The sequence below is a fragment of the Halichoerus grypus genome, chromosome 15 (assembly GCF_964656455.1).
Source record: "Halichoerus grypus chromosome 15, mHalGry1.hap1.1, whole genome shotgun sequence".
In the NCBI taxonomy this organism is placed as follows: domain Eukaryota; kingdom Metazoa; phylum Chordata; class Mammalia; order Carnivora; family Phocidae; genus Halichoerus; species Halichoerus grypus.
In genome coordinates, this window is record NC_135726.1 from 276,074 (window position 1) to 294,255 (window position 18,182).

Below are 18,182 nucleotides of genomic sequence, written 5' to 3' on the forward strand. Positions count from 1 at the left end.
TGCGGACACGTTAAGAGTGTTGAAGTTGCAACACCTCAAGTAAAACGAGAATCTGGTGTCCAACACTTGCACTGTGGCCACTTACCTGCTGGGCTCCGGTGGCCAGCTCCCCGTCCTCAGGCCCTGGTGTCTGGGGGCTGCACTGGGCTGAGCACAGCTGTTTTCCTGCAGCTGCTGGCTACCAGTGGACACTGTGACCCGGAAGTGAGTGCCGCCCTCCGGAGCAGACAGCAGGCGCTGCCCGATGCCGACCTCTACCAGGAGCCCCATCTCTTCTGACTGGACCCTGCGCAGCGCACAGCCCAGCTCCTTGGTAAATAATTTATTACAAGCATAACATGGAGCTCTTGCACTAAAAAGTGGATTACAAATCTCCTTGATTGCTTTAGTGGGGAATAGGAATCAATTATTTAAAATCCATCTGGCCCCGAGTCATTCAGTATTTGTAGGAAAATGCTGGTCCCAGAGTGGAGGCTGGAAAGGCTACGTGAGTTGCACACTGAGCCCACGGTCACCATACTGCAGATCAATGCCCTCCTGACACACAGGTGGGGGGGTACAGCATGGGGGCTCCAGGGGAGCGAGCGAGCAAAGCTGTGCTGTCAGGTTGCGTATGAGGAACTAATGAAACTGTCTTAACCCCATTTACCACCAGAGTTCAGGTAGGCTCGGGCTTCACGGCCTGGCCCTCCACAGTCCCAGGCGGTGGCTCCAGGGGCAGGGCCTTGTCCTGGGTCTGCGTCAGAGGGTGGACCATGGACATGTGCACATTGAGGTTGTGGGCCTTCTCGAACCGCCGGCCACACTGGTCACAGGCAAAGTCCAGCTCAGTCTCAGCCTTGTGTTTAGTCATGTGGTACTTGAGGGATGCTCGCTGCCGGCACTGGAAGCCACAGACTTCACACCTGGGGGACAGGGTCAGGTGAGCAAGGGCATGGGGGCCAGTGTGGCCATGAGAAGGTGCCCATCCCCACACTTACTGCAGAGGCTTGGCTCCTGAGTGGCGCATCTGGTGGACAAGAAGGTGCTTCCGTTGCTTGAAGGTCTGTCCACACTCATCACAGATATAGTTCCGCACCTCTGTGGACCAGAGATGCAGTAAGCACAGGCAGGAGAAATGCCCAGCCCTCCCACGGAGCACGGGGGCCTCAAGTGGTGTTTCCTTACACTCAGGGCCCAAGCAAGGGGCCCGTGCAAACCTAATTTTATTCAGAGATGGAAAAACATTTCTAATACAAAACTTTCTGTTAACAGAGCACTCCAAATTGCTTAGAAATGCCACCTGGCTGGGACTTCATCAACTGTGTACATTTGAAGCCTGTTTTCTTGAAGAGAAACTTTATTTGAGTAAAAATTCTTAGAGGAAGCCACATCAATAAAGCTCCATAGATCACTACTGCCACTTGGCAAATAAATTTCTTACACTCTTGAACAAAAACTGAACAGTCAGCTCTACTCCTGGACATGGGCTTGGGGTGGTAGCCATGAGCTTCTTCCTCCTGGCCATTTCAAGTCCCACCTGCTCAACTACAAACACCCACACAGACTGGCTTTCTCCCCTACTAGGTATAATGCACCCTTATAGTTCAGTCTGTCCTCTTTGGTGTTTTAAAAAAAAACTGCTAATGGTTGTGACCACTGGTGTCTGAACGGAGACACAGCTTGAAGACCCAATTTAAGGGAATTATTTGTGTCAGGAGATGTCCAAGAGTGCTCAGAGCAAAACACACGGGAAAATGGTTTCACAGTGAAACCAACCAATAAATTTGTCCGATAATAAAACGGACAAATCTGGGTAAAAAAAGTAAATCATAACTTTCTATAGTAAGGTAGTTTAACAAAAACAAGCACAATTCCTGTTCAGGGATAAACAGAGATGTGCTCCACTGATCTTTTAAAGGGGGTGATGCCAATCAGGAGAGTAGCTCTGTGGAGAGAAGCAGCAGGTGCGGGCATCAGGCGCACATGCAGGTCCTGTGCTTCTAACGCATGTGGGGTGGATCGTGTCTTTAAAATTAGAGGGGAATCAAAATTGTGAGGAACGCACATGAGCCCGGGGTTGTAATACGTATGCAGAGAATGTATGGGGAGAGGAAGAGGACCCTAGGCTCACCTCGTCCCACAAACACACTACTTAGGTAACTATCAAATCATCCCAAATGCCCCAGAAATCGACCTGAAGACTGGCAGAACAAATTCCACAACTGAAGGAGAAGAGCGAGAGACCGACTAGCTCACAGGGAAAAGGAATTCCCACAGCAATTGGCTTGGAAAGCCAGAGGGGCCGAGGGGCTGAGTTTCCCCGAGTTGTCACAACCACGGGGGCTTCAAGCCTGGAGTTGTAAAGGTCAACGGGCTTGTCTCAGGGACAGCCCAGAGGGCACAGTGCTGCTCTTGGAGGGAAGGCAAGCAAACAGCCCGTGGACATACAAGAACGTCGGGGGAACACGGGGGTCGGGTGGGAGGGGGGTGGTGGAGCTTATTTGCTCATCTCAGAGGGCGTCCCAGAGAGACCCCTCCAAGAACAAAGGAATAGCAGGCGCCCTTTACCTCCCCTGCCCCTCAGCATAAACACAGGTCCAACTCAGGAACCAGCAGAGCACAGACCACACCACCAAGCCCTGCTCACCGCCCCCTCACGCCAGTGGAACCCCCCTTCCCATCCCCTCTGGCCTCAGTCCCAGCCCAGCAGGCCCCCTCCCCCAGAAGACCGGCCCAAACCCCTGCTCACACCATGTTCCCCAACCCAGGAGTTCTGGAGTCTGTGGCGACAGGTCTCATTTCACGAGCAGACCAGAGCATAGCTGGTTAAAATGCACCATATTCAGACCAAACACGGCCCACAACAGGCAGAGAGAGCCTCTGCAGATGAGTGGCCTGAAGGCTAAAGTGGCCAGGACACAAGAGCAGAGCACACACACTGGAGACACTCCCTGAAGCGCCGGGCCCTGGGGAACGGCCCACTACAACGCGGGGCCCTACAGGACTTCGTCAGGCCATTACCCCCAAGAACACACAGAAGTAGGCACAGAGACACAAAATGAGAACCAACAGGAAGAGTAAACCCTCAAGTGCAGATGGTGCTTGTGCATGGGGGTGCTTACCACCTTCTGTGCGCTTGCTTTTTACGATTTCTACAATGAGCATGGGTTACTTTTATAATCCAAAAAGCACATAATGTTATTTTTTAAAAGTAACGATAAAACCACCACAATAAACCTGCAGAAAGGCACTGGGATTTCTTCACTGTCAGTTCCACAGCCCATACGCATGACCCGGAAGGCACAGCCCCAGGCCTCTTTGAAGGGTGTCCAGCCCCCATCAGCCACCCAAGGGGACTGTATATGTGAGAGTGTGGGGGAACAGGGCACGTACCCGTGTGGATGAGCTTCACGTGACGCTGCAGATAGCGATCGATCATGAACACCTTGTTGCAGCCAGGGTGGGGGCAGGGCCTCTCCCGGACCTCCTCGTGGTGCTCCTTTATGTGCTTCTGCGGGACAGACAGCAAGACCATGAGTGCCTTGGCCAGGACAACTCCCCCGATCACATAGCACATGCCTCCCACGGGTCCTACACGGCACCCTCAAAGGAAGAGACCCAACCATTCCTCACTCAACAAGAAATGGGTGCTTCTCACAGGAGTGGAGGGCTCACTTCTTGGCCCATGGCTGTTCAATTCTCCATTCACCAGGCTCACGTGAGCCCCTGGGGACAAGTCTACACGAGGCTCTACAGAAACATCTGGTCCTCCTGGTCGACCACACACAGAAGGCAGCCCCTGGCGCCGGGGCGGTGCCCCTGCTCACCTTCATGCCGTCGGCCCCTCGGTACACGGCTGTGCAGCCCTGGTAAGGGCACTTGTAGATGGTGGGTAGCTCCTCCCTGCAATGCAGAGCACACATGGAGCTGCTGCCCCGACGGGCAGGCCAGCCCTCTACCCAGGCCTCACCTCTCACAGCGGAGCTTGTTCTTCCAGCCCGGCTTCGGTCCAGGCTTCTTTCGGATTTTTGGTTCTTCAGACTTCTTGGCTTCTTTGCTTTCACTCTTTTTACCAGAGACCCTGTGAGGGCAAAAAAAAAAAGATGGTGGGGGAGGAAGAGATGTAATCAGATTCAGTGCTGTTTCTGATCTCCATTGCATATGTGTTTCTCACTTTTCTTCATGGTTCTCTCTCCTCCAACAGGAGAGGTGGGGTTTTCCTCAGGCTTCCATGGCAACCTGCTTCAGTCTCAGTGCTCACTGGCTGGCTTCACACTGACCTGAGCCATCAGAGCTAGACCAACCCCTAGGAAAGGCAGAGGCTCTGGGAAGGCAAGGTGCAAGGCTACAGAGTGGGTTTTCAGGACTGAAACTTCACTCCCTCAACATCAAAACCAAAAACTATTATTTGGAGACATCATGTTAAATGGTGGAGTGGGGAAGCTTTAGGGGTCAGTCCTTCCATCAAAACAACCAGTAGGCTAGAAAAGATCAGAATCAACAATTCTGGAACCTGATAGGAGGTGCACAGCAACCAGGCGGGGGCTCAAAGGGAAGACGTGTGTTCCTGGGAGAGAGCTATGTTGCTCCACCAGCTGCCATCCCTGCTCCTTAGTCCTGCTGGGGCCAGGGTGGGCAGTGGGGACCTTTTATTCAGTCTGACAGGTCCTGAAGGACCAATTCAGATGCACCAACCTCCCCCTGTGGTGTCTAGTGAAGATTTTTTAAAGAGACATGGGGCACCTGGGTGGCTCAGCTGGTGAAGCGTCTGCCTTCGACTTAGGTCATGATCCCAGGATCCTGGGATGGATCCCCGCATTGGGCTCCACACTCAGCGGGGAGTCTGCTTCTCCCTCTCCCTCTGCCCCTCCCCCTGCTCATGCTCTGTCTCAAATAAAATCTTTAAAAAAGTATAACATAAAGAAAAATATACACTTTTTTTTTTTTCCTTTTTCAGATCCAGACATTTAAGGAAAACTGCCAAAAACAGAAGGGAACTTTTTAGGGCATTATATGACAAGCCCATACCTAACATCATCCTCAGTGGTGAAAGACTGAAAGTTTTCCCCTAAGATCAGGAACAAGACAAAAAAATGCCCATTTTTGCCACTGCTATTCAACACAGTATTAGAAGTTCTAGCCACAGCAACTAGGCAAGAAAAACAAAAGGGATCTAAATTAGAAAGAAAATTACCTATATACACAAATAACATGATCTCATATGTAGAAAACCCTGAAGAATCCACACACACAAAAATAAACAAATTCAGCAAAGTTGCAGGGTACATAATCAACACACAAAAGCCAGTTCTACTTCTACACACTAACAATGAACGATGCAAAAAGAAAATTTAAAAAATAATTCATTTGCAATAGCATCAAAAAGAATAAAATACTTAGGAATAAAGTTAACCAAGAAGATGAAAGACTTATACATTAAAGACTGTAACACACTGCTGAAAGAAATTTAAAAAGAACTAAAGAAGTGGGAAAACATCCCGTGTTTATGGGTTGCAGGATTAATATTAAGATGACAACACTTCTCCCAAAGCAATCTACAAACCCTACCAAAATCTCAGTGGTGTTTCTGGCAGAAACAGAAAAAGCAATCCTAAGTTTAACATGGAATTTCAAGGGATACTGAATAGCTAAATAAGTCTGAAAAACAAAGCTGGAGGACTCACACTTCTGATTCCAAAATTTATTATAAAACTACAATAATCAAAACAGTGTGGTACTAGTACAAAAACAGACATACAGACTAAGCGAAGAGAACTGAAAGGCCAAAAATAAACCCCTCACAAGAACAATCAACTGATTTTTTGACAAGGGTGCCAAGACCACTCAACGGGGAGAGGACAGTCTCTTCAACAAAAGGTGCTGGGAAAGCCCGATGTCCACATGCCAAAGAATGAATGTGGATCCCTACCTTATTCCATATGCAAACATTAACTCAAATCAATCAAAGACCTAGGAGCTAAAACTATCAAATTCTTGGATGAAAACATGACCTTGGATTTGGCAACAGTTTCTTGAACATGACGTCAAAGGCAAGGCAACACGGGGCCCCCGGCTGCCTCAGTCAGGGGGGCATGTGACTCGATCTCAGGGCTGTGAGTCTGAGCCCACGCCGGACATAGAGATTATTAGAAAAAAAAAAAAGGCAAAACAACAAAAGTAAAAACAGGTAAAATGGACTTCAAAATTAAAATTAAAAACTTCTGGGGCTCCTGGGTGGCTCAGTCGTTAAGCGTCTGCCTTCGGCTCAGGTCATGATCCCAGGGTCCTGGGTTCGAGCCCCACGTCGGGCTCCCTGCTCGGCGGGAAGCCTGCTTCTCCCTCCCCCACTCCCCCGCTTGTGTTCCCTCTCTCTGTCTCTCTCTGTCAAATAAAATCTTTAAAAAAAAAAAAAAATTAAAAACTTCTGTGCACCAAAGGAAAGTATCAAGGGAATGAAAAAGATAATCCACTGAATGGGAGAAAATGTACCCTACAACTCAACAGCATAAAGACAAAACAAGTTAATTTAAAAATGGCCAAAAATAAATAAATAAAAAGAAAAAAAATCATTTAAAATCTGAAAAAAAAAAGGGCAAAGGACTTAAATAGACATTTCTCAAAAAATATAAGCATGTTAAAAGATGCTCCATCATCACTAATCACTAAGGAAATGCAAACCAAAATGACAATGGGATACTACTTTACACCCAAGAGGATGAATACTAGAAAGGAAAACAGGTTTGAATCACTCTATTATATGCCTAAAACTAATATAACACTGTGTTAACCATACTAAAAATTAGAAAAAAGAAAACGGCCACTGTGGAAAGCAGTATGGATGTTCCACAGAAAATTAAAAATATGTACACATGAAACTAATAGAACATTGTATGTGAACTATACTGAATTTACAATGAAAAAATTAACAAAAAATAAAAAATAGAAATAGAATATGAGGGTTGCCTGGGTGGCTCAGTTGTTAAGTGTCTGCCTTCGGCCCAGGTCACAATCTCAGGGTCCTGGGATCGAGCCCCGCATCGGGCTCCCTGCTCAGCAGGCAGCCTGCTTCTCCCTCTCCCTCTGCCCTTCCCCCTGCTTGTGTTCCCTCTCTCGCTGTTGTCTCTCTCTGTTATTTATTTATAAATAAATAAATAAAATAATAGAATAGAATATGATCCAGTATTTCCACTACTGGGTATTTACCCAAACAAAAAGAAAACACTAATTCAAAAAGATACAGGTACCCCATGTTTACGGCAGCACTATTTACAATAGCCAAGACATGGAATCAACCCAAGGGTTCCAAGATGAATGGATAAAAAAGATGTGGTATATATATATAACGGAACATTACTCAGCCATAAGAAAAAATGAGATCTTGCCATTTGCGACAACATAGATGGACCTAGAGGGCATTATGCCAAGTGAACTAAATCAGGGAAAGAGAAATACCCTGTATTTTACCTATATGTGGAATAAAAATCAAACCAACAAAAGGAGAGAACTGATGGTTGTGGGGTGGGGGGCATTCATTCCACTTCAGGAATGAGGGATGAAGATAAAGCACGGAGAATACAGTCAATGTGCTGTAACAGCTGCACGAGGACCGATGGGCAGCTACGAGCGACGCGTACAGCACAACGTACGGAGCTACCGGGTCCCTACGCTGTGTGCCTGACACGAACACTGCATGTCTACTATACTTCACTTTAAAAATAAACAAAATAGGGGCGCCTGGGTGGCTCAGTTGGTTGGGCGACTGCCTTCGGCTCAGGTCATGATCCTGGAGTCCCGGGATCGAGTCCCACATCAGGCTCCCGGCTCAGCGGGGAGTCTGCTTCTCCCTCTGACCCTCCTCCCTCATGTGCTCTCTCTCTGTCTCATTCTCTCTCTCAAATAAATAAATAAAATCTTTAAAAAAAAATGCCTCTTTATTAAAAAATAAACAAACAAAATAATGGGGTGCCTGGGAGGCTCAGCTGGTTGTTAAGTATCTGACTCTTGATTCTGGCTCAGGTCATGATCTCAGGGTTGTGAGATCCAGCCCCACGTAGAGCTCTGCGCTGGGCGTGGAGCCTGCTTAAGATTCTCTCTCCTCTCCTGCTCTAACCCCCGTCAGCTCTCTCTCTCTAAAACAAAAACAAAACAAAAAACCCCACAAAAACAAAATAAATGTCAAAATTAAAAACATGGAAAATTAACAATGTTGACAAGGATTTGGAGAAATTAGAACCCTTATACGTTGTTGATGGGAATGTAAAATGGTACAGCGTCTATGGAAAACTGTAAGGCAGTTCCTCAAAAAGTTAAACATAGAACTAGCATATGACCCAACAATTCTACTTCTGGGTACACCCAAAGAACTGAAACAGGGACTCAAACAGATACTTTTCTTTTTTCTTTTTAAGTAGGCTCCACAATGCAGGCCTTAAACTCACGACCCTTAGATCAAGACCTGAGCTGATATCAAGAATTGGATGCTTAACTGACTGAGCCACCCAGGTGCCCCTCAAACAGATACTTGCAGGCCAGTATTCGTAACATTATTATTCACAATAGCCAAAAGGTAGAAACAACCCAAAATGACAGAAGAATGGATCGACAAACTGTGGTCTATCCATACAACCGAATATATTCAGGCATAGAAAGGAACAAAGTTCTGATACATGTTACGACACGGATGAATCTAAAAAACATTATGTAAAATGAAAGAACCCTATCAAAAAGGACAAATATATATTTGTCAAATATACGTATATACTTCTATGAAGTGCCCTGATGTAACTAGATTAGCGGCTGCCAGAGCCTGGGAGAGGGGAAAGAGGGAAGTCATTACTTAATGGGTATAGAGTTTCTGCTTGGGACAATGAAAAGTTTAGAAATAGTGGTGATGGTTGCACAACATTATGAATATACTTAATGGCCACCGAATTAACTGCACATTTAAAAATGATAAAATGGGGGGCACCTGGGTGGCTCAGTCCCCAGCTAAGGACCCAGACAGGCATGTCTGCTAAAAGAAAGTCACACGGACCAGGGCTGTTCAGAGGCCCTGTCCTAGGTTTCCAGTTGTGATTCACATTGTAGCACCCAAGGAACCACGTGGCCACAAGGTCTGAGTGTCTCTGTGGGCACAAAGGTGAACCCAGAGCTGTGGCCAGCCCACTGCCACCTGGTCCCACCTCCTGCAGGGCATGGCTTCTGTTTCTCTTTCCATAGCCATGTCAGAACTCAAAGGAAAAAAGTAAGTCGGGTTTGCTCTTTAATCTCTGTGCTGCGTTTTCTTGGCTGACGGTGTGGTGCTCCTGTGTTTCCATTCTACCGCGAAACGCTCAATAATACCCAAGTGGGGCAGCGACTAACTACAGGCGTTCTGGGTGTCCCTGGGCACAAGATTGGGAGGAAAGTGACACAAGTACACATTAGCCTTCTCTGCCAGGATCCTATATGGTAACTGAGAGAAAAGACAAACCCCTGAAAAGGGAAGGTCGAGACAAGGCCACAGAGACAACTCTATAAGGAAGTGATGTAGAGATCAGTGCCAGAGGCAAATCTGAGAGCAACTGCTGGGTCCCTGAGCCTCCAAGGACCTTGGCACAGAAGCAGAAAGAAGTGTAGGGCAGAGGTTCCCGCAGGAAATCAGAGGCTGACACGGCAGACACTACTGTGGTGTGACTGAGGGCAGGGCTGGCAGAAGGGAAGGCAGGGAGCTCCCACACTGAGGCTGAGTCACATCCACAGGCCCTCCCACTCTCACAAGACACGGAGACAGGTCCCAGCTCACTCAGAAGCCACACTGCACTGTGCGGTCAGGCCAAAGAGCAGCAGGAAACAAACGTGCTAAGCAAGGGCAGACTGGGAAGCAGAAGCCTTCATTCCCTGTCCCCACTACTCCCACCCAGTGACCCTACCAGGCAGACTAGGTTTCCAGGTTACCCAGCGATGCCACTCCCAGACCCCAGGGACATGCAACAAGACTGCCCCCCTTACTTCTTTTCTGGGTAAGGCTCAAAGGATTCGTCCGAGGACTGGGTATTCTGCTTCTTGTCATTTTCGTCTTCACTCAGGATGTCCCTAGGGAAGAAGAGAGAACCTTTAGCAAAGGCCTGTGGTGTGTGACAGATCCAATGACACTTCCTATCTAAAAACACCATCAAATCTCCATACTCCATGTTTTAGCTCTCCTAAAAAGGTCTTAGAAACCTAAAACGCCCAAATCTCTGAACTCCTCTCCTAACAGAAAGGGCAGGCCAGCAAAATGACGATTCCCCAGAAGCCACACTCCTCTCACACCAGGACCCTGAACTTGGAAAGAACCTCTCTATGGGGCCCCAGGTAGCACACGAAGACCTCAAGGAGGTAGGCTCCTCAGAAAGTGGATTTTCAGACTGAGTTAACTATTTCCCATAACTGTGAGCACCTATCCAGCTGACCGGTCAGCTGCTGGCCACTGCAAAGGTCACAAAGGCCAGGAAAAGATCTGTGTATCTGTAAACTTTACCCTAAAGCATGAATTCAGTTTCTATAGGGCAGCGGACAGAGACAGGCTGGTGGTACACCATGGCCTTCCCCTGCAGGCTGTCACCTGTCCGGACAAGAAAGACTCAAGGCTGGCTGGTGGGCTAAAGGACAGCCTGTGACCTCTCCTGGTCCTGGAGGTGTTTTTAGCACACCTACTTGGGTTCTTCCAGCATCTCAGTCATTTTTCATTGACACCCCACTGGAGTTGAGCCAAAAATCATACTGTCCTACTTGTTTGGATGAGGGTACATCTGCATTCCAGCCACAGCTTATGGGGAAAGGGTGTGAAGGCCAGCTGGTGTGTGGCTGCCACCATGAGTGGTTCTCAGCTGACAAGCAGGAGGTGGCCCAGGAGCGAACAGTCCCTGACAGTGCCCTTTCCGGGGCGGGTTGTCCTCCTGCGCAGAACCTCTGCCCCAAGTCACAATCATGTCATGACAAAGGGCCAGAGACTGACTTCCTGTTTCAGTAACATCTACGGCTGGCACAAAACCACAGCCTTGAAGGAGACAAGCCAGCAGCAGCAAAGGAGCGACCACGGGACTCTCATTTCCACACCACCCTGGTTGTGCTCCCCCTGCAAATGCTTCAGGCTGGGGGGCCCTCTGGATCAGGAACAAGAAGCTTGGAAGGAAACACCCTCGGCCACTCGTCTCCTTCCCACTGAGAGAAGGAGAGGGTCCTGGCCAGGACACGGACAGGGAGCACACAGGTTGGCGGAGTTTGGTTTTCCAAGGAGGAATTTTAGGCTATTTAAACCCACTCTTCTCTCACCCCTCAGAAAGGTCACTGAACTCGTCTTTTACCCGATCATCCGAGGTTGAAGATGGAACCTGCTTCTCACCCAACCGCCCTGAGAAACAAAGAACAAGGCTCCTGTTACCAACACGGAGCGCAGGCAGTGCTCCCCAGCGAGGAGGCGTGCACCTGTCTGACAATGGAGCCTTCCTTGCAGGGAGCCTGGGGTCCTTCAACTTTAAATCCCACCCACCTCCCAGCCCCATCCCCCATAAGGTTCCTGCATAGCCAGACCGACCACCCCCACGACTAGCACAGGCATGGGCAGCACCAGGCATCAGAAACCCTAGCCGACAGTCCACATCAGCAAGCCCAGCCCTTCCTAGAGGTTCAGATCCAGTCGTTTCGGGGTGGGACGACTCACACTTTGTGGATGTTCCAGGACGTTTAAAAAAATCATCGTTAGCAAAGTACTGCATGCCATGCACAGCTAAAAAAGCCAAGCAGTTCTAAGAACCTCTGACACAATTCCCTTTTCCCTTCCCAGCATTTGTGCACCTCCATCTCTCTGAACTATTTAGGTAGCTACACTTTTTTTTTCTGGGTAGTTACACTTTTAAAAAAGTGCCACCAAGAGCTCGGACACAAGAGCAGCCGAGGGCTATGCACAGACAGGCGCACAAACGGAGGCTGAGAGAAGCAGGGGGGAAGCGAACCCAGCCACCCTAACACAAAGTCAGTCCATCAACAGCTACACCCCAACCACAGCACTGTGGGATCGGGTCCCAAACAAGGGCCTGTGTTTCCTCTTGGCCAGTTGGCAGAGGGGCCTGTCTACACGAGTCCCGCTGGGATGTCACCGGGACGCTGGCTGAGACCCAGGGAATGACCTGCAGCTGGAACAAAACAGCCTCGGAGGCAGCAGCTGCCCTCTTCCCCCACGTCCCACAACAAGGACCCCATTCTTCTGCCTCCCTTGGCCCCCTGACCCCAAGCAGGCTTAGCAAGGAAGACCAGATGGCAGGCGAGCATGCCTTTACAGAAACTGCTGGAATAGGGTCCTCAAACCCCCCCGCTGTCAGATGCCCAGGAGGAGATGCTAAGGCCGGCTCCTCCTCCTTTCTCCCAGAACCCCTGCACACACCACCATGACCACCGCCCACAACGATGCGGACATCCACTTCCTACTGAGAGCCCTGCCTGGTTCAAGACTAGGAATCCTGGTTTAACAGCCCAGAGGAGCCTCCTACCTGGGGCCCCACTTGAGGGGAAGCTTGGCTGAGGTGGGGGGCTCAGCCCAGGCCCTACAGGGATGACATCTGAAGGAGGCTGGGCCATGTCCGTGCTGGGCAGTGTCTCGGTCTCAGCTGGAACTGTGGTCGCTTTGCCCTGGGAGCTCTGAGGGGCAGCCCCAGTGGGGTTGGATCCCCGATGCTGGGTGAGCCACGGGGCCATCTCCTTGTCCCATGTCCACTTGACTGCCAATGCACTGTCCAGCAAGAGGGCCCCGCAGCTGGAGTCGGTGTCCATGGTATAGTCGTGGCCCTGGTCACAGCCCCACACGGCTTGGATAACACCGCAGTACTCGGAGGACAGTGTCCTCTGGAGGTTAGGCAGGGCCCCACAGCTGGCTGCGTGTCCATGCACCCATGCGACCAAGTCACGTAGGCCCTGGGGGCTCGAAGTGATCAGGTCCACTGAGGAAAGGCACAGAGACGCCACACCCATGGCCAGTCAGCACCCAGCCCACCTCAAGCCTACCCACGCACCACACACCAGGGGCACACTCACCCAGACACGCTCCCTCCTCTGCCCCTGGTGGGGGCTGGGCACCAACCCTGCAAAGGATCAGCATGGCCATGAGTGGGGCTAGCAGTGAACAAGATGCACGCTCACCAGATCCCTTTCACAGGCCACCTCTCCCACATGCAGTCTGAAACTGCTCTTCCAAGGGCTGTCTCCTACACTCAGAGCCCTTCGTGGCCCTCACCTCCCCAAGCATGTCTGTCCATCTCCCTCACACCAGCCACACTGGTGCTCCCATTGTCTGCTGCTCCAGCATGATGCGTCTCCCCACTGCAGAGGCTCCCCCCAGCACTCCTGTGCCTAGAGCAGCCCCAGCGTGCAGGGTGCTTGGCCCCTGAATGCCCACCAAAGAATGAAGGAGGAACGCCTACTTTGTGCAAGTCTTCCGGTGGCCCGTCGGGGAGACGTTGACTCTCTGCAGGAAGGACTTGAGGAGGCCATGGCACTGGTAGAACTGGGTGTGGCAGTTCTTGCAGACAAACTGAGACAGAGCTGGGTCCTGGTGGACGGCCACCCCCAGCAAGTGCTGGAAGTCCCTGATGAAAACTCGCTCCCCTGGGGGTGGTCTGTCTGAGCTCTCCCCAGGTGCCCTGCCAGAAATGCTGCGGAGACTCCGTGAGGAGAACTTCCCATGGCAGAGGCGACAGTGCCCCATGGCAAGAGCCCGGCCTGTTCCTGGGCAAGCACAGGAGACATTAAGTCAGCTGGTAAGGCTGCTCGCTGCACAGGGCATGGAAGACACAAGCTCCTAGGAAGCGAGCAACGCGGCCCCCGGGGAGGTGAGACCCACGCTCTGCCGTCCTCCATGGAGCTTCCCCATATATACCCCTTAAACACAAGCCTACACCTGCCCCAAAGGCAGGATTCTGGCTCTGGGCTCCCAGCTGAACATAAAGACTTTTGGGAGATGTGCTCAGTGGAGGGCCTTATGGTCCAGAAAACCTTTCAGAGAATTCTAAGTGCTTCTACAACAAGGCCAGAATAACCCTCCTAACAAAACCAGACAAGGACACCACAAGAAAAGAAAATTACAGGCCAATATCCCTGACAAACACAGCTGCCAAAATCCTCACCAAAACATTAGCAAACCAAATTCAACAATACACTAAGAGGCTCATATACCATGATCCAGTGGGATTTATTCCAAGGGTGCAAGGATGGTCCAACATCCACAAACCAATGAACCTGATACATGTTAACAAAACAAAAGATGCAAATCATATGAGCATCTCAACAGATGCAGAAAGTTTCTGACAAAATTCAATGCCCATCATGATAAAAATTCTGAACAAAGTGGGTATAGAAAGAATGTACCTAAACATAATAAAGGTGACAGATAACAGGCTCATTGCTAACATTATACACACAAATGAAAAGCAGAAAGCTTTCCTCTCAGATTAGGAACAAGACAAGGATGCCCACTCTCACCACTTTTATTCAGCATAGTACTGGAAGTCCTAGACAGAGCAATTAGGCAACAAAAGTAAGAAATATCCAAATAAGAAAAAAAGAAGTAAAAAACTGTCTCATTTGCAAATAATATGGCATTATATACGGAAAACCCTGAAGACTCCATCAAAAGACTCTAAGAATGCTAAGAATGAAAAATCGGTAAAGCGGCAGGACACAAAAATCAATAATGAACTATCAGAAAAAGAAATTAAGAAAGCAATCCCACTTACAAATGCATCAGAAAGGGGGCGCCTGGGTGGCTCAGTCGTTAAGCGTCTGCCTTCGGCTCAGGTCATGATCCCAGGGTCCCAGGATCGAGTCCCCCATTGGGCTCCCTGCTAAGCAGGAAGCCTGCTTCTCCCTCTCCCCCTGCTTGTGTGTCCCCCCCTCTCTGTCAAATAAATTAATTTAAAAAATTCATCAAAAAGAATAAAATACCTATGAATAAATTTAACAATGAGGTGAAAAACCTACACACTGAAAACTGTAAGACACTGATGAAAGAAAGTGAAGCCACAAATAAATGAATATTCTGCGCTCGTGGATTAGAAGAAAACTGTTAACATGTTCATGCTACAAAAAACCGTCTACAGATTCAGTACAATCCTGATCAAAATCCCAATGGCGTTTTTCACAAAAATAGAACGTCTTAAAATTTATACGAAACCACAAAAGACCCCAAATAGCCAAAGCAATCTTGAGAAAGAAGAACAAAGCCAGAAGCATCACATTTCTTAATTTCAAACTATAGAACAAAACTACAGTAACCGAAACAGTATAGTAATGACATAAAAACAGACAGACTGAAGCAACAAAAAAGAGAGCCCAGATATAAACCCATGCATATGTGAAGTCAATTAATTTACAACAAAGGAGGCAAGAATATACAATGGAGAAATGATAGTTTCTTCAATAAAGGAGTGTTGGGAAACTGGACAGCCACATGGGAAAGAATGAAACTAGGCCCCCAACTTAAATCATAAACAAAAATAAACTCAAAATGGATTAAAGACCTAAATGTGAGACCTAAAACCATAAAACTCCTAGAAGAAAACACCGGCAGTAAATTCCTTCTCCTCAGTCTTGGTGATGATTTTTTGGATTCAACACTGAAAACAAAGTCAACAAAAGCAAAAAATAAACAAGAGGGACTACATCAAACTGAAATGCTTCTGTACTGCAAAGAAAACCATCAATGAAATGAAAAGGCAACCTACTGAACTTGGGAAAACATTTGCCAATCATATATCTGAAAGGGATTAATACCTAAAATATATAAAGAACTAATACCACTCAAAATAAAAAACACAATCCAATTAAAATACAGGCAGCAGGGGCACCTGGGTGGCTCAGTCAGTTAAGCGTCTGCCTTCGGCTCAGGTCATGATCCCAGGGTCCTGGGATGGAGCATTGCATCGGGCTCCCTGCTCCACGGGAAGCCTGCTTCTCCCTCTCCCACTCCCCCTGCTTGTGTTCCCTCTCTCGCTGTGTCTCTGTCAAATAAATAAATAAAATCTTAAAAAAAAAAAAAGACAAGAAACAACGAGTGTGTGAGGATGTGGGAAAAGGGAACCCTTGGGCACTGTTGGTGGGAATGTAAATTGGTACAGTCTCTATGAAGGGGGGTGCATGGGGGGTGCAGTAGGTTGAGTGTCTCACTCTTGGTTTCGGCTCAGGTCATGATCTCAGGGTCATGGATGTCGAGCCCAGTGTGGAGCCTAGTGTGGGGCTCCCTGCTCAGCTGGGAGTGTGCTTCTCTCGGTTGCTCTGCCTCTGCCCCTCCCCCTGCTCGAGTGCTCTCTCTCTAAAATAAATAAATAAATCTTTTTAAAAATAAAAATAAAACTACCATTTGACCCAACAATTCTACTTCTCGATATTTATACAAAGGAAATGAAAACACTAACTCAAAAACGTACATACGCTCCCATTTTCACGGCAGCATTATTTACAATAGCCAAGGTATGGAAACTACCTAAGTGCCCACTGATTAATGAATGCACAAAAAGTGAGGTGGGTGCGCGCGCACACACACACTGGAATATTATTCAGCCATAAAAAGGGACACCCTGCATCTGTGACAACACGGATGGACCAAGAAGGTATTACGCTGAGTGAAATAAGTCAGACAAGAAAAGACAAGCCCCATTCCAGTTCACTTACGTGTGTAACCTAAAAAAAGCAGAACAACAACAAAAGCTCCCAGAGAGGACCGGAGGCGGCCAGGGGCGGACGGCAGGGGAGGGCGGGACGGAGAGGGTCGGGAGGACGGTCAAAGGCGCACGTGTCCAGCGGTAACTACGTCTCGGGGCACGGTGCCTACAGTCAGTAGCACCGCCCTGGATGTCTGAAAGTGCCCGCACGTTCTCACCGCAGGAAAAGCCCCGCAAGTGTGTGAGGGCAGACGTCACCTGACTCCCCGCGGCGATCCCGGCACGACGCACGGAAACGGCCAACCGTCCACACGCTGCACCCCCCAACTAATACCGCGTCGGAGGCTAATTCCACGTAACACTTCTGCACGAACACCGCTCTCCTCCCGCGGTCGGCCGGCCTCGTGCACACGCTGCCCCAGCCTCCGTGCCCCAGGGGGGCAGCCAGGCGCACAGTGCCCCCCCACCAAGGCCAGGAGCACGCGCGCAGTAGCACCTGCCCGGAACCCACCCGGTTCTGCTTTCACCAAGACGAGACGGAACGCCCGCACTGGGCGCCGGGCCTGTCCGACTGCAGCCCCGCCAGCGTCGTGACTTCACGACGGGCAGTGGGCACCAAGGGGTCAGCCGCCCTGCGAAACAGCACCCGGGCGGGCCGCCCTCAGCCCGCAGCCCTCGCCCGCGGGGACGCCCCGTCGGCGGAGCGGCCCAGGGACGCCGAGGGACCCCCGGCTCCGCCCGCCACCCGGCGCCCCGGCCCGACCCACCTGCCTCGTCGGCGCCGTCCTCGCCCGGGTCCCCGCGGGCCCGCGCCAGGCCCCAGCCCAGCCGCGCCGCCACCAAGGCCGCGGCCTCGTCCACGCTCGGCCCGCTGCGGGCCGGGCGGCCTCGGGTCCGGCCGCCGCCGCCGCCGCCGCCGCCGGAGCCCCCGCGCTGCCCCGCCGCCCCTGGCGACAGGAAGCGACCGAGCCGGTCCCGCTTCATGGCGGCGGCCGCGGCTACAGCCCGGCCCCGGCGCTCCGCCCCGCTCGGCCCCGCTCGGCTCGGCCCGGCCCCGCTCGGCTCCACTCGGCCCTATTCGGCCCGCCTCGGCTCGGCTCGGCTCGGCTCGGCTCGGCTCGGCCCGGCCCGGCCCGGCTCGGCCCGGCCCCGCTGTGTGGGCTGGACCCGGCCTCTGCGCCGGGTTACGTCCTGCTCGGCCCAGAGCCTCGCGCGTCCGCTCAGCTGGACGGTGCTCGTTCGTCTCCGCTCGACTCCGCCGTTCGGCCCCGTTCGGCTCCCTGGAAGCGGGGCGGGGCGAAGAGGGAGGGGCGGGGCGGCGAAGGGAAAGGCCAGGAGAGGGGGCTGGGGCGGCACGGCAGGGCCCCGGCGTTTGGCATGGCACAGACGTGGAGTGCGGGTGCCGACTGTTACACTTACGCGCTCGCAGCTACTGCGTGAGGCTACCTGAGAGCACCGCCGCCCCTCCAGCCTCGGGAGCCCAGCGCAAAGAGCGGCGGGGCCGGGGCTGCCGGAAGTACAGCCGCGCCG

The 18,182-nt window shown here is 50.7% G+C and overlaps 2 protein-coding genes across 6 annotated transcripts in view; one reads left to right on the top strand and one right to left on the bottom strand.

Moving 5' to 3' along the window:
- The window catches only part of FANCA (FA complementation group A), a 57,248-nt gene extending 55,810 nt beyond the window's left edge, over positions 1-1,438 (top strand). For 2 of the 4 annotated variants that reach the window (XM_078062651.1, XM_036119743.2), the window contains exons 43-44: positions 172-313; positions 1,255-1,438. In XM_078062651.1, coding sequence (XP_077918777.1) covers positions 172-279 — 108 coding nt within the window. In that variant the 3' untranslated portion in view covers positions 280-313; positions 1,255-1,438. Of the gene's footprint in view, positions 1-171; positions 314-1,254 lie in introns of those variants that run through there. The other 2 variants (XR_013444142.1, XR_013444143.1) reach the window with 1 other exon arrangement.
- ZNF276 (zinc finger protein 276) lies at positions 308-18,179 on the bottom strand. Of its 2 annotated transcripts, none has more exons than XM_078062656.1 (11): positions 18,072-18,179; positions 13,419-13,722; positions 13,033-13,079; positions 12,492-12,938; positions 11,278-11,356; positions 9,973-10,056; positions 3,953-4,063; positions 3,810-3,885; positions 3,376-3,493; positions 981-1,080; positions 308-905 (listed from the first exon to the last, which is right to left on the bottom strand). In XM_078062656.1, exons 2-11 carry the CDS (start codon positions 13,700-13,702, stop codon positions 659-661), a joined length of 1,593 nt encoding a protein of 530 aa, XP_077918782.1. In that variant the 5' UTR covers positions 13,703-13,722; positions 18,072-18,179; the 3' UTR covers positions 308-658. The 2 variants fall into 2 exon arrangements, with proteins under 2 accessions (XP_077918782.1, XP_035975649.2); XM_036119756.2 differs by lacking the exon at positions 18,072-18,179 and adding an exon at positions 17,420-17,666.
- Positions 18,180-18,182: the final 3 nt, after the last annotated feature.